Raw genomic sequence first — 16,894 nt, forward strand, 5'->3', positions numbered from 1 at the left:
CTCGTTGTAAATTGCACCAATAAAGAGTATGTAAGATATCCAAAAGCTTAATAAAGTATAATTTAATAATTGTAAGAAAGTTTGTATTGAATTAGAATGAGTACAATCAGGAGGGTGGATCGGGTTGGATTTTGCAAAATAGGCCATAGTTTTGAGTTACAATTTAGGAGCCAATTAAAGAGCAAGTTTGGATTTGGTAATTGAAATCAATTGTCTCGTGTATAATAAATGGCATGGTCCTAAATTGACCTGACCTGAAATCGACCCAAAAAGTAGGTAGAATTTATCCTATTGTGAGCATAAAGCCGAAATCATTCAGTGTAAAAGGTAATACAACTTTACTATATGAACATTTCTAAAAATGTTGCGCCTTGAAAAGATTACTGAAAACAGCACAGAGTCTACACCTTCAGTATCTCTCTGGCATTTGAACCGGACCCCATGAACACCAATAAAATAGTACCATTCACTTGGCCAACCTAGCTTGGTCTTTTTCTCTTAATATATGGCTTGTCAAGTTGGGTAAGGTTAAATTCAGGCATAACCCATTTACAATCAGGTTGAAATGAGTAAACCCATAACCAACTTTCAATGCCTCACTTATCAATTATATATCCTAGTAAAAATAAAATAAAATTGGCAATAAATAGGAGATTTAGGTTCAATATCCAAAAAAAAAGGTGGAGAAGAGGAGTAAAAAAACTTCCAATAGAGAAGAAAATGATAAACATTTAATACACTATTCTCTTCACTTCTTTTTTTATTATCTTATTTTTGGATAATCAATTATGCAACCTTTTTGCAAACATTTAAATTAATCCTTAGCCAAGCCATAAGATATGGTACGATTACTGCCATGCTAGAGGTTTGTGAGTGGATCTTATGTTTATAAAATCTATGATAACTCATTAGATCGGAAGGGCCTAAGCTAGCCATACATGACCATTTATAATAAAGTTGGTTTTAAGCTATTGGATAAATCCAATTATAAGAAATTGTCACCCAAATCTATTTATTTTGAGAGAGCTTAGTTCAAACTGGCATATGTAAATCCAAGGGTCTAACCATTTATGTACATTGGCTAGTTATGTGCGAATATTTGGTGCCGCATAGTTTGTCCATTACCTAGTACTAGATACTGTTATATTGAATTATGTAACTTGGAATTCAAACGGGTCCATAGCTCAGTGGTAGAGCATTTGACTGCAGATCAAGAGGTCACCGGTTCGAACCCGGTTGGGCCCTTATTTTACCAAAATTTTTGGATATTTTATGTTTTCTTATTTTTGAATTTTAAATATAATTTTAACATTTTCTATTTATAGTCATTAAATTTCTTATATATTAAATTATATTCTATTAGAATTTTTTTATTGGTAAATTCGGATTCGGAAGTTAGAGACTCAAGAGGTTGCTTGCCTGTGACTGGTTCTATTTTTCTTTTATTTTTTAAATTTAATTTTTTTATACATTTGTTTCTAGTATGAATATATATGACCATGATAGTGCTTTTTTCCATCGGAATACAACGGTGCCTATTTTTTTTCTATTAGAAATTTCGAAATTCTAAAAATTCTACTTTTGGATATTAAATTGAAGAACGTTATTTAATATCTAAAATAATAATAACAAAAAGATTAAAATTCTAAGTGGCCTAAAAAGTGGTGAGAATCGTTTGAATCCTTGTTCTCCCTCTTTATCTCCTCCCCCTTTCTCGCTCTGTCGGTAGCCATGGTGGCGGAGCAGCAGAAACACCAGAAAATGGTGGAGGAACAGCAAGAGATCGAAGACACGCATGCCGCCGTGCCGCTTCCCCATCGAAACTTTGATTCCAAGCTCTTTCCCATGCATTTTCCTGTGGAACGGCTGCATCCATATATCCAGTTCCTCATTCAAATCCAACATCGAAAGCGTCCCTGAATCACAAGATCCATCACTTGCTGACATTAGATTCTTCAATAAAGCACTCGACATCTACTAGCACATTCATGTTTCCGACACAAAGCTCGACCGTTCCGCATCCACTTATGCTTCTCAAGGCCTGCGTCAGCCTATCAGAATCCAGCCATGAAGCTGAAGGCACGTCAATTCATTCTCGCATGGCTGTCATGATTTGGGTTTTTTTGCATGGATTTCCTCTTAAATCTCAAATTTTATATAAATATCCTTCCAAAATTGATATCTGCATACCCTCATAAAAACCTTATTTTTACTATTTTATATTTTTATTCTTATTTATATATATATATATATATATATATATATCTATCTGTACCATCCAATACTGTTAAAAAATTAACAGTTTCAAATTTAATAACTAAAATACTCTTAATAGATAGATGTGCAAGAAAAAATATTTATAAAATAATCGTGATGGAGGATAAAAAAATAATTTTAAAATTTTATTTTATATTTAATTAAAATAAATATGGTTTTTTATTAATGGTGTTAGAATGACTGTTATATTAAGAGCATTTGTTTAAAACAGTATTTTAGAAAGGTATAGAAATAAATATAAATTTTAAAAATGGATATTTACGTAAATTTGAATTTTAGAAGGATATTAATGCAAAAAAAAAACTTATTTTTTTATTATAAAAATGTACTCTAGGCTCTTTAGCCTCTGCTGGAGTTTTCACTGAGAATTTGATGGTTTCTTGTTATGGTTATATTATATTGCTTGGTTTCCGTTCGGATGTTTCTACAAAATATGGAGAACCGAGTTCTGCTGGTTGTGAATGCCACTTCATGGAGTTCCATGAATAATAATGGCCTTGGCATGCATGGATTTGGGAAGGAAGCTCTAATGGCTTCCTTTGGAATGTTGAAGAGAGGTATTGCTCCTGATGATATCTGCTTCCTTTCTGGTATTAGCTTCTTGCGGTCATTGTGGCTTGATTAGTGAAGGGGTGACGCAATTTGGGGTTTAACTGAAACTGGAGCATTGAGCCAGAATGTGTTGATGGAACCAGAATGCACTCACTGCAGTGAGGTGAAGGCTTTCCTTGGAGCATGTAGAATTTGTGGGCACCTGGAAATGGGGAAGATACTTGGGGATTGCTTGGTGCGAACAGAATGGACAATTGCAGGATATTACAAGCTTCTATTGGGTCTTTATGCAGGCAAGTACCGTTGGGACCAGGAGATGAAGATCCGAAGCGTGATGGAGGAAAAGAAAGCAGAAGGTATTGCTGGATGTAGTTTAATTGAGCTGAACAGATAGGTTTGTGACGAAGATACTATGATAAAGATAAGAAATCCTTGTGAACACAAAACATGATATTCAAGTTATTTGGCACTTACAGGATTTAACAATTACAAATTCAGCAGTGAGAGGTTCCCGGAAGACTCCATTGCAGGCTGTTCCATAGATGATGTGGAATACATCCTTAAAAAGGTGTAGAGATTGGATTCTGAGATAAATGATCAATCTTCTTTCTTGATGTGTATAATGAGTGGAAGAGTAGAACCTAAGCACAGTGAAGTAGAACTTCAGCATTACATGTATAAGAAATTATATTCCCTGGCTCATCAATAAAGGATCAAGGATCTCAGAAACAGAAATGGTTGAGGAGCAATTTGACCTCCTTTGAAATTGGCAGTCCACAAATTATTATTTCCAACTTGCATGGTCATTGCTTCATTGAGTCACCAGAACATAAGGAAATAAGAAATTGGAGTTTTTGACCTGAAACTGAAACATATCTGGAATGGGACACTGGATCCCTTTTTTTTTTTTTGGAAGGAATAAGGGATTATGAAAACTCTATTACATGTGCCTGTTGACGGATAAGTTCTGATACTAATTCAATCTGCTTTCTTTCTCTTTACATCTGTCCCTACATTCAAACTAGAGAGGAAAAACCTGTTTCTTATCGACAATATAAGATTATTTCCTGGCATCACTTGTAAATAAATAATATGAACACTAGCGGGCACACAGCATTATGATGAATAAGGGTTACAATGAATTGAATACTTTATCCCCACCTACGTTCAATCGTACCCAGTGACTGACCCAAAGATTCCCCAAGCCTGAATTGGTAGCACATTCTAGCAGGTTGAAATTGTGCAGTGATTGATTTTTGAGAAAACATGCAGTGCTCGATTGGACCTTCAAGGCATCTAGTTCAAATGCCATATAACATTCTCAATCTAGACTCGGCCCATTGGAGAAAAAGGGGGATCGAGGAAAAAAGATTGAGGGATTTGTTCTACTCTCTTCTTTGCTTTACTTTTCTCTTCTACAGCAACTGCTTCAATTAAGTGTCTCACTTCTTCCTCAAGGAGCAACTTCAATGAATCAGAATATAGCCTCTGCTTGTTCTTCTCATGACCAACAGCTAAAGAATGTTCTGAAACATGTAATAAGGCAATGCAGATCGAGAATGCCTGTAACGTAGATAACCGTCCATGAAAATCAACTGAATACTGTCCTTTCCCATCAGCCATCATGGATAATGCAGGCAACTTTTCTTTGCTTCCCTGTTAAAGAAAGGAGAATGTAGAACATGTGAGTTGAGATAATGCAATAATGAGACAATAACCAAGAAAATTACTTCATGCATCAACAGAGTAATTGCAGTCTCATATAAGAAGAAGAATTATTTACATAGATACATGGCACACTTGGTTTAGAGACCCCCAGCTCAATGCTTCTTGCATGACACAAGCAAACAGTTATCTAGTGAATGCTCCTTTTACCAAAGAAAACAAAGAAACTATGATACGACTATGATAATATGTTGCACGCCAATAAATGAACAACTTTCTCGACAGTTGCCTCTCATTACTTTAAGCTATCATAATACTAGGAGCCTAAATATTGGATCTGACCCATCAAATGGTTTTCAGGGACCAAATATTCCACACTCCATATCTCAAGGCTAGCAGATGCTCCACTACTTCAAAATATTACATCTTAAACCTTGTAGAACAATTATTCTACCCTGCATAATAAATAATTGAAATGACATGCATGTTATTATAAGGAAAAAAATATGCAAGGATATTGAAAATGCACCATTATAATTTAGAATTTTTTCCTACCTGTTCAAAGTTAATAACAATCAAATAATATCCCAAATCCATCATATTTCATCAAAAATCAGATATACAGCCAGATAAATTTACACATAAAGTACCTCGACAAATAGAGCCATGGGCTTTTGACTCTCCATTGATGAATAATCTGCCCAATCATCAGCACCGGAATTACCAAAAACAACAATCGGGCAGGCCATGTCCCAGCCACCACAATCACAACCTCCACCAAATCTCCATCTATCTAGTAATGATGATGGACCACCTTCATCAGTACTTGGCAACCCATGTGTCCCACTTGGGATAACCACATTCATAATTCCAGGACCCAGGCTACTGGCCATCATCTCCCTATATTGATCAACTACAACAACACTTGATAAATTAGAATATTCTTGGGAACCGACCTCTTCTGTTTTCATATCTTTTGAGCTCTCCTTCTTATTAAAAGGAATTTGAATTACAATAGCAGCAATTTCCAGGTGTGGAAGCAAATCTGCTGGTGACCAAGGGTAAGATGTCGAGGCATCTGAATCACAACTACTAAAAGCATGTCTAGCATGATGTTGGTGCTCCATTGAATTACTTCCCGCTAGAGGACCATCTGTTATTGAGCTTTCAGAAATAATGTTTGTGGGAGGTTGAATGGAATCTGAAGAACACTGAGACCTTTCTTCAGCAGCAAAGCTCCTTCTTGCCTGGGCAACATCATATAAAATGAATTCTGTTACAGCAGAGTTAACCAACAATCCATTTTCTCTCACTTCCGAGCACAGATAACAAGAGACCTGCATCTGTCCAATCACTGGAGCTGACTGTCCATGCCTGTCTTTTGTACCCTTCCCAGTGTTATTGATCTTTCTTTTATAACTATGGAAGGTGTAGACCCAGTTAAATGCATTATCCGTTCTCCATGTCTTTGCAGAAAGAACATTTTCTGGATCTTTTATAGAGAACTCAAATGATGGTGCGCCATTCATAGTCTCCAATTTAAGAATGCCATGTAGGTGAGCAGGTGAAGAAGTAGTGGTCAAGGCTTGATCTTTACCGCTCAACTGCCCATCATACTCTATTTTTTTATTCAACTTTGAAAAATCATTCAACAAAGATCTGCGAGATAATCCATTCCTTCTAATGCTTGCAAGATTGGTAGCTGTGCCCTCAGCAGTTTCTGTTTCCATGACTGATGGGTTTCGCACAGACTTGGATTTCATGATCGGATCCAACATCCACTTGAATGGGCTAAACCGATTTTTCGGGCTGGCATTAACAGACTGACAAGATGAGCTAAAATTTCCAGCCTTTGCTGATAAGGACTTTGGGAGAGATTTAATCATCTCTTTCTCATTAATGACATTTCCATTATTTTCTGGACCAAGCATCCGATTACAGTTAGATCTTAGTTCTCTAAATGAACCTGCTTGTAACAGCTCAGGAGCTGCATCAGTATAAAGATAATCAGCATCTTCAGTGTGCAGACAGATCTCCAAGAGATTATGTGCCGAACTATTTTCTTCTGCAACAAAACTTGACCATGAAGTGTGAGGATTCAAGGGCGCTTCAGGAAGATCACGGAAGGAAAGATCTAGGAACTCCATCGATCTTCTTGTAACTGAGTGACTTGTGTCAACACATGGTGATGCTGGCTCAGCATTTAAAAGAACAAGAGGTGATCGGTTTTGCTGCAGAGGCATAACTTCTTTTGACATAGGCTCAGGCAAGGAATCAACAATCTCAAAGGACAGGAAAGCACCATCATCATCATTGGCCAATTCTACTTTTCTTCTTCCCTCTCTTAGTTTCCTAATTCTTGTTACCTCTTTTGAGCTCTGATATACAGAACCCCTCTTTACCACTTCGTTATCATTCACATCTGCCCCAAGACGCCTGGAAGGAATGCTTTTGCAATGGAGGCTTGGAGAATAGCTGATGCTCGATTCCTTGAAGTCATCATCCAGACTCTTCAAGTGATAATATCTGCTAGTGGGCTGTCCTTTGGTATCTCTCTCTTCGACTTTTGTACTGCAACAAGAGGGACAAACAATTTTGGTCCTTGATTCTGTTTGCAAATGGTTTTCATATTTCAAGGCTACATATTGCCCCATTGATGTACTGAACTGATGAATCACAAGAGAATCAGGTTAGAATTCAGAAATTTCTAATGTAATGTTTATAATTTTAGAGTACTTTTTTCTTAATCTTGGTATTACAATGCATGTACCCATGCCATAATGTTTTTTAAATTTTTGAGTACTTTTTGGTGAACACATACAAAATTATTAAGCATTGAATGATGGCTTTGATATGTACGAAAATATTATGTACTAGCCATGTAATATTAAGAAAATATTATCAATTATTACAAAATCCATATAAGAAAAAACTGGACAAATGATTTCACAGATAAATATGCCAAAACAACTTAGATGGACAAGGGATTTCCTTGCTCCTTGACTTGATGGATGCTAAATATATGGTGAAGTTTTTGAATACTTATACTGCAAACAAGAATCCTTACACCAATGATGCACGTACAGCAATTACTTTTGGCTCACTATCATAAATATTAGCTGCCAAAGGCAGAGGATAGTAGTACAATAACCACCACAAAAGAAAAAAAATTATACAACCCTGGACAGAACTTCGTTTATAAAATCTTAGGCCTGCAGAAGGATATGATATAAATTGAAAGCATTTAAATTCTGTGCTACTATCTTGTTAAGAGGCTCTTGAATCGATAAACACAGTCAAGAAATGTAAAAGCATCCTCATGGATAAGCTCCTCTTGATTGATACCTTAGAAACAAAATTCTAGGTATCAAACTATCAATACCAGCAAATTCCACTCATATACTTCAACACTTGGAGTAATTTTGGTGTAAAGTCCTTCCTATGCATGAGTCATTACAGCTCTTCCTAGCATTCATATCTTTTTTCTTCGGTAAAGGATGATTGATGATATCTTGGGAATTGGAAAGACAGAATTAGTATGTAATAGAATTTTAAAAGCAGATTTTAACTAAAAGAATCATAAAAGCAAAATTAGTACCTTACGGCATTTACTCAAATTAGTTGGGATTTGAGCAAGAATCTTAATTCAGGCGATATATAAATGGTCGAATTGTTTTTCTCTAGATACAATAAATTTATTGAATTATATAGCCCTTAAGAGATTGGTGTTTAATTTTTAAGCTGTTTTAGCATTTAGGTAATTGAAATGGGATTTCAAATGAAATACAGATTGAATTAGGTAACATTTAAGTGTTTGTTCTAATAATTAAGCAGTTCTAACTTCTGAGAGGCATCACAAACTAATCATTTATGGCCCTTGAAGAAATGAAAGTTTACATTTTTAGACTCTTCTCTCGGTTCAACAAGTTCATTATAGCAAAGAGAAGAGGTTAGGATCCCTGTGAATAAGACTTTGCTAATGTGGCTAAAACACTTGAATACTACCAAGATTTCTTATAAGACAGCCCTATGATGTTCCTCAATTTTGATTTTGATGACCAGAAATCACTGTTTTCTCTCTTTGATAAATAGAACATGGAATAAAGAAGCTAGATGCAAAGTGCAATTTGTAAACCCAGTCAACAAATAATCAGCATACAACATTTTGTGAACAAAAAGCTCTTGCCCTAATTTTAGATATTTGAAGAGTTTGTTAGATAGAGCTATCACAATTTTGGAGGTGCTCGCACCTTTAATTCCTTAAAATTTAGAAAGAGGAGGACGAATCAAATGCTTTTTGGATGTCTATCTTGGTACTACACATCTTCGGCTGCTTGGAATCCTGGTTGAACTTTCTCATGAGTTCGTGGGACAGGAGAATATTGTCAACAATGCCACGCCCCTTAATAAACGCGGTCTGATTGAGCGTTTTCCCTCAATAGAGATTTTGTAAAATAGATTTACACAAGTTTTTCCTTTTTCTCCCCGCGAAAGGCGCATGGGTTCACTCTATTTTAAATAATGAAATAAGTTGTATTTCTCTTTCTGTTTCGGAGAGTGGTAGTCCGGAGTGTAACTAAGGGGGTTCAAAGAGACGGTTGCAGTGTCGGGTGTATCATACATTGGTTGGACTTTCCGCCTCCAAGCATTTCCTCACGCACAGGCCTATGGGCTTAAGCAAGCCCCTTAAGAAAAGTCTTTCATTTCTTGTTCGAGTTTCGTTAGCTGAACATCATTTCTCGTTACTTGTTACGGTTGGTTTGGTTGAGTCTTACAAGACCTGAGTTAACATGAAGGAAGTTGTGAAAAAGGAGTTGGAAAATCCTATAATAACATCATAGGCATGCCTTTATAGGAATAATTGGTAAATGAGGATTCCTAAAGCTAACCCAGATTGCTGGGATAAGGTTAGGTTATTATTCTTATGTTCACATTGCAAACTTTGAATTATTCCTTATACTTGCATCAATAAGTGACAAATAATAAAAAGAGGAAAATATGACCTATTCTAGTCTCTTCTAGAAGTTGTGAAAAAGCTCATTTCTGCATCTGCATCTAGCTCGGTAGTTTTATGGACTTTTATTAGTACCTTGTTGTAAATGCCAGGACAGACTTCCAAACACTAAAAATGTAATATTCCCTCAAGATGTTTCTTCATTGTAAAGTATGCAAGAGCAGACAATTGTAGTCAAACTGATACTACCTTGTGCATGAACAATACTGACAATGATTCCTCCAATAAACTTTACAACACATAACATTAGGGCTGTTTTTTGGAGGTTTTAAATCTCAAAATGATGATGCTGGTTCTCCTGAATTGAAAGTTTTAATTTTTGAGAATTAAGATTTACCACGAGTTGTTTTCTTGTTTAAAAGATAAGATTCAAAAAATAGGCATACTCAAGATTGTAAGGAGATAAAGACATGAAATTTGAATTAAGGTCTGGTGTTTTATATGATTTTCATGGCATGGCCAAGCACCTCATCAATAAAAACATAACCTGTAATACAAAAATATGTAGTTTCTCAAAAATTTCAAAACATGTAGAACCACATAATATCATTATTCAATGATTTGTATTGCAACCAAATCCACCTAACAAGGAAGATGAGTAGAAACTTGTGTGCCTAATGATTTGGTATCTAAGAGATAAGTGCTTTTCATTAGTCTGAAAGCATAAATTTGTGGTGTCTGGTGCTATGAAAGACGAAAACCACACAGTAATACAAAAAAAATAGGAATAAACAATATGTACTACTGATGGTTAAAGAGCTAGTGGTAAAATATTGGCAGCGCCCAAGGAAAAACTACTTTGAATTTTAAGATATAAGGGCACTTGTTCAGAATAGCTTATGACAGCTAACTTATTGCCCAGGCTCAAATGTGCAAAAGAAGTAACATAGCAAGTGAAGGGTGCATGCAAGAGGAAATAAGCATACAAAGTGGCACAAAAATGAAGAGAAGATAATCATTAATCAGAAAGCAACACAATAACACACTTAACATCAGTAAAAGAACTAATGCACTATGCAAGGTATTGATTTTTTGACCTTGATAAAGCATGCTTGTCAAAATGAAAATGCAATTCAATACTTAACCATCACAAACACCATTAATGCAAAATTAACTGAAAATATAAAAAAATATAACAGAAGAAAGTCTTAAAGAAAATCATTTAAAAGGAGCCATGTGACAGCATCTGAAGTCACTTGATGAAGTACATGAAGCGCCTTCTGAAACTAGGTTCTGCTGAGAGCCATGCTTTTAACAGTTGATAAGCTCTCCTATAAAACAAGCGGCAGCAGGAATCTACGAATATTAACACAAGAAAATGGTACATAAAGAATCCATGATCTTTACATATCTTGTTCTTTAGTATTAACCAAATTTTTACAACTATAAAAGAAGTAACAATACGACGGATGGGCCTTTCTTTTTCTCCATATCGACACTGGATGCCCGTGCAGGTGTAAGCATCTATTATTAGTGATGTTTTGAGTCTCAGGTGTTGGAGCATCTAATCTTTAACTGAAAGGGAATGAAAATCAGAAACTATGTACAGATTTGAGAAGGATTTAAATGAGGACAAAATGGTGAGCTGAAAGAAGAGACAATGACATATGATCAGAACCCCAATTCATATTTTGAAAACCAAAGGTAAGATAAATGATATTTTATATGTTAGTCGTATTAATGAGGGATTTTAGGCAGCTCCTCCATGACATGCCTTGAGCTGCAAACTTACATCAGGAAGCCTGCTAGCAAGGATTTGGCTGTTAGTTATTTAGTAGGTCAAGAAGAAAAATCTAAACTATTGATTAACACAGGACAAAGTAATAATTATACAACATGATTTGTAGCATCCTAAAATTTTAGGAATTGTTAAATGTCTAGCTTCTCTATACTCCTCCTTTATCTCTTTTCCTCAAGTTCACTTGCACCTGATTTTAAAGGAAAAAAAAAGGTAGAAGAAGAGGAAAAAAAAATCACTCTGTCACCTATTTCTAACTTGCTGATCCTGGGAGCTCTAATTACCTATCAGAGAATAGCATATTGAAGAATGCATCTAAACACCTTTTAATTCTCATATAAATATGCAAAAACATCATCTTCCAACATCCCAACAACTTGGCTGATTTATGAAAGATGATTCCATCTTACAACTGAGCAAAAAGAGTCAGACATTGTAAACTAAAATTATAGTTAACCCTAGCTGGCAAACAATAGAAATTTTTGAGAGAAAAAAAATTTAGAAACTTATGCACCGCATCCAAGAAAATTGACCCATTTGCTCAGCAAACAGAACCAAAGCAGCAGCAGCAGCAGCAGCAGAAACCCAACGACCCAAGACCCCGAAACGGAGGAACATCTCTCTCTTGGCAACCTCGGAGCTCAACAAGTTCGAAAATGTGGCTGAAATGGCACCCGGCAACGAGGCCTAAACGATAGTGAATCGATGCAATAAATCCCCAAGGAGACAGGTAGATCTTCCCACATCTCCCCACCTTAATTACGGACAGAGAATAAAAGAGGGCAAAGAGATCAATGACAGAACCCCAAGTCGAGAATTTACCATTTCGCATCTTATCCCCATCAGATAAAACCATAAATGCTGATCAGAATCGTCCTTACATCAATCAGATCTCAGCAATTCAACCTTAAACATTCACCAAAAAAGCTAAAAAAACAAAACCACACAACAAAAACAGCAAAAAGATGCATTTTTTCTTCTAAAAAACAATCATCTGCATCACCACTCTAAGCTGGCAGCAACAAAACACTACCTTGCTTCAAAATCCATCAAGGACACCTCGATCCAACTCCAAGAACCAAAAAAATCACAAAAAAAGAAAAAAAAATCCACCAACAGAAGTCTAGAACCAAAAGTAAAGAAAACAAAACCACAGAGAGATGTGAAGTACCTCCGATCACTCGAGAAGCCGCCGGTGAGGGGGAGAGAAAGAGAGGCGTCTAGTGATCACAGTGGAGGAGTGAAAGAAGCCATTGGGGAGGAGAGGAGGCGACGAACGGCAGCATCGGGACTCGCTAATTGCTCGCGCTTTTCCTATAAAGAAGAGAAGAAAACGGTAATTAGGACGAATAATACACTAGTAATAACAATAATACCGTGAATTAAAATAGGGAAAATTTTTCCTCCCTCCAGCTCTTTTGCTCTCCGGCTACTAATTAAAGCGGCTAATAATTAATTAATATTTCCAAAGCGGGATTTGTCCTTACTACTACACTGTTGCTGCGGAGGCGTAATTACACGTATCTCCTCTCTCTCTCTCTCTCTCTCCTCTGTCTACTTTTATAAAGTTTTCAGTGATAATTTGGTTGGCAGTGAATGACTGATTTGCCCCCCACGTGTATTGATCATGGCTGCTGACAAAATGAGATGACCTCTTGTAACAACCCAAAATCTCAGGCTAGCCGGAAAATATTATTTGGGTTCCTTAATCCTGTATAAATACCCAAGATCTATCCAGCAAATAATCGATGTGGAACTAAACACATGCCCGCACGGATCCTCACATACTTCCTCCGTTCAAGCTCTGACGTTCTCGTCAGGCTAAGGGTTCAAATCTAATCACAAACACCACGATTGGCCCGTGGTCAGCCCCAATGGATCCGTGCTGCAGTGTCCCCTAGTTCACATCGGCTATGGGCCGGGTCGGCTCTGATACCATTTGTAACAACTCAGGATCTCACCCAAAATGGCTAGTCGGAAGTTATTATTTGGGTTCCTTGATCTTGTATAAATATTCAAGATCTACCAAGCAAATAACCGATGTGGGACTAAACACATGCCCGCACGGATCCTCACACCTCTTGAATTGAAATAATCTCAGAGGATTATATGTTTATAGATTTCTGACCTTTTTTTCAGTTGTTATAACAATGTGTTTAAAGATTTTAAAAGTGATATTAATCACAAGTTAAATAGTCTCTTTCATACTGTTTTTTTGTTTTGCTTCACACAAGCTAGCCCCTAGTTTCTTATCCTTTTTTAAATGTTATTTGGAGATCTGGCATATGGAGCATATCTTGATATAATTTAAGATATATATGCTAAATTACATTGTGATATGTTATATTTGTAAAGAAAAATATATTTATTATTATTTTTTGTTTTTATAAGGATATGTTTAAAAGTTTTCAATAGAAAAAAAGATGGGTTGGACAATGTGAAGCTACCATTATATCCCATAAAAATCAAAATCAATGATGATTTTATGTTTCTAACTAAGAAGTTGCATGATATGCACAACATATCTTCATTTATAATAAGATGTGTGTTTTTATAAGGATATGTTTAAAAATTTTCAATAGAGAGAAACATGAGTTGGACGATATGAAGCTACCATTGTACCCCATAAAAATCAAAATCAATGATAATTTTATGTTTTTAACTAAAGAGTTGCATGATATGTGCAACATATCTTCATTTATAATAAGATGTGTGCATCTACATAAACCGTTGCCGAATCTTTTATGCTATCCATAATGAGTGTCATGTAATAAGGAATTGAAGAGATTCCTATTGCATCAATAAAATTATTTGAAATCTAATTTATAGGATAGATGTACATATGTTTGAAGTCCAACCTAGCATAAAATATTTGTGTGAATTCTTAATCATCTGAGTATCAGTTAGCTGCCAATCATAAATCACATCGGATCACTTTTTTTCTCCTACAAGCACATTAAACTAAGATTGTGAATCTTCTCCGAGTCATAAAATAATTAAATGATTTACTTATAAAGTTATTCACAATACAAATAAACTAGGATATGTATGATGATTTTTTTGCATTATGGGTTCAAATTGATTATTGACTGGTGTTATAAGGTGAGTAAATAAATAAATCGTCCATTATTTCAAGCATAGAGAGAATTTGGCCCTAAGAATTTAGAGATCATTGGAATATAGCAAATGGTAACTCTTTTCACCTCTCAATAATGGTTTAACATTTATACCTCCTATTTTGCCATGACTAAGCCTCCATTATTGCAAATTCGCAATCATCCCATAGGTGCCAAACATGGTACCTAATTGAAGTTCTATGCTATATGGCATAAGAGGATTAGTGCTGTGATACATGGCCACATTATGATAGTGTGGAACATGAATCTACAAATGACACATGGTAGTGAACCTGAAGTTTTTTTTCTTTTTTTTTTAAAAAAAAACCCTAAGTTGTAGGAATGTAACATGTCATTAGTGATAAACAAGGGTGATCATCTTAACAAAGGCTTCCACATTCCTTAACATTTTCCAATTAATTTCGTAAGTTGGTATGTTAAGGTCTAATTAGCCTAAACAAGATTTGAAAATGCATAATTATACTTATTAACACAAACAATACATAGGCTCCATGGTCCTGATGGAAATCTAACAGATATTTATAAATGCAATATTTAAATTATATAATGGAGTAATTCCCAAAAAGGTGCTTCGTTCTATATATTCTTGAAATTGACTATCTAGCTAACACGACACACCATATAGTAGAGGCATGAGAATTGGTCCCATCTTTTCCAATATCAACATTATCCCAAGTACAGCTAATAATAATATTATGGACACAATCTTTCCAACATATATTCAATAACCAACGTATGCGATGTTAGGTCTACTAGATTTTCATTTTTTTTTTTTTTGCATATTCTCTTCATAGTAGGCATAATTTGTACAATACAAAAAATTTCTGTATGTGGTACAACAAAAATCATGTGTGCTATGGCAAATATTCGGGTAAGGTCAAAGAATGTGTTTTTTTCCTTTGATAAATTATAAATAAGATGGCAAACTTTGAGAGAAGGGACTATAGGATGTTGATTAGTAAGCTAGCTTGAATCTTCTAGCCATTCAACAACCTTGTTAAACCATTTGATTGGCAATTTTCAAAATAAGCTAAGAAAACTTACTATAAAATGCATAATATTCTACTATAATGAGGATAGCTAGTTTTTTCCTCTAAAAAACAAACTAGAATGATATTTTAATTTCTCTCTCTTGATAACCAAACATGACTCAATTTGACATTTCTTTGTGTCAATAAACTTTAATTATCATCTTGATTGTGGCCAAATTTTCTACTCATTAAGCACTTACTATAGATTAATCATTATGGTTGTCACAAGGCAAATTAGTAAGGAAAAATTAGCCATGCACAAGATTAAGTAAATATCTTGCCAACCTAATCAATTTAAGATGGCATGAATTTGGTGGTCACACTTAAAGAGTTCAAATATTCCTCCTTGTATGAGCTGAATTTTTTTTAAATTTTGAGCGAAACGTACCATTTTATGATCTCACATTTCATTGGGCTACATGAGAGTGTAACATGCACCCCATTAAACATTATTCTCAAGCAATTAGATTACAAATACATATCTTACAAATATCACGTTTTGCACAATCAACTACACATATCTTTGCTCCTATATATATATATTTGATGTTGTATAGTTACGCCCAATCTGTATTTTTCACTTTTGATATATATTGTGTGGGATCTCACGAATATCACGTTTTGCACTATCAAGTGCGCATATCTTGCTCCTATATATAGATTTGATTTGTATAGTTACATCCAATCTGTATTCCATTCTTGATGCATATTGTGTAGGATTCGTTCTATATACAGTTGTTCATGCCAGATAAATAATATACAAAAAAACCTTCTTTTCTTTAGTACCTCTTATTACCACTCTTATCAACATATGATATACTACTCGTGCGTAAATATATATTATCATTGTTATTGACAGAAGTATATTATCATGGTGATGGACCAATTCCAGCACCTTATGAAGAGATAACTCAATCAACCCAAACACTGGGAAGCCATCTTAATTATCTCACTAAATTATCAATTATTTTCTAGAGAGATGACGAGGACAGATGTGTAATTTTCTCGGGGTGTCGGTCGCTATCCGCATCCGGATCACGGTAACAGTGCATGGCCGGCAGCGAGGTCACTGTCACATGACTTGCATGTGATGTGGGCGAAGATGTCTCGTAGACCGGGCACAGCTCCGTCAGGCTTAAAAAAAAAAAAAAGGTACTACCACGGAGCCCGGCTACGTTACCAAACGGGCTATGTGACAAGAATATTGGTCTCGAAGCGTGGGACACTGATAACTCACTAGTAATAACCTTACACGTGGCATGCGAGCAGTGAGGATAAGTTTTTGGGTAAAAATCTTGGGCCTTGTAGCACAAAATATTACGAAAAAGGGCGGCCTTGGCGGGGGACCATGCACAACTCCCGCCACCCGACAACGTCATTACGTGTTCGCGTATGCTCCACTCCATCCATTTCATCCATCCATGAACCATAATCAAAAAGAAGAAAAAAAAAGGCATTGCTTTTCTTCTATTTAGTTCCT

At 35.5% G+C, this 16,894-nt stretch overlaps 1 protein-coding gene and 1 non-coding gene across 2 annotated transcripts; one reads left to right on the forward strand and one right to left on the reverse strand.

Moving 5' to 3' along the window:
* Positions 1-1,173: 1,173 nt before the first annotated feature.
* TRNAC-GCA lies at positions 1,174-1,245 on the forward strand. Its single transcript has one exon. It is a non-coding gene; the product is annotated as a tRNA-Cys (tRNA).
* A 2,457-nt stretch (positions 1,246-3,702) lies between these two features.
* On the reverse strand, positions 3,703-12,651 carry LOC103719373. The gene is made up of 3 exons (XM_008808584.4): positions 12,418-12,651; positions 5,145-7,160; positions 3,703-4,485 (listed from the first exon to the last, which is right to left on the reverse strand). The coding sequence occupies exons 2-3, from the start codon at positions 7,146-7,148 to the stop codon at positions 4,156-4,158; spliced, it is 2,334 nt and encodes a 777-aa protein (XP_008806806.3). The 5' UTR covers positions 7,149-7,160; positions 12,418-12,651; the 3' UTR covers positions 3,703-4,155.
* Between the last annotated feature and the right edge of the window lie 4,243 nt (positions 12,652-16,894).

Source organism: Phoenix dactylifera, unplaced genomic scaffold, assembly GCF_009389715.1.
Source record: "Phoenix dactylifera cultivar Barhee BC4 unplaced genomic scaffold, palm_55x_up_171113_PBpolish2nd_filt_p 000412F, whole genome shotgun sequence".
Classification (NCBI taxonomy): Eukaryota; Viridiplantae; Streptophyta; class Magnoliopsida; order Arecales; family Arecaceae; genus Phoenix; species Phoenix dactylifera.

What these genes read in the sequence shown, in the direction of transcription:
- LOC103719373 (XM_008808584.4), bottom strand. Translation starts at nt 7,148, where the DNA reads ATGGGGCAATATGTAGCCTTGAAATATGAAAACCATTTGCAAACAGAA. An exon ending in CCATGGCTCTATTTGTCGAG is followed by an intron (nt 4,486 to 5,144) that starts GTACTTTATGTG and finishes TTTCTTTAACAG; the next exon opens with GGAAGCAAAGAAAAGTTGCC.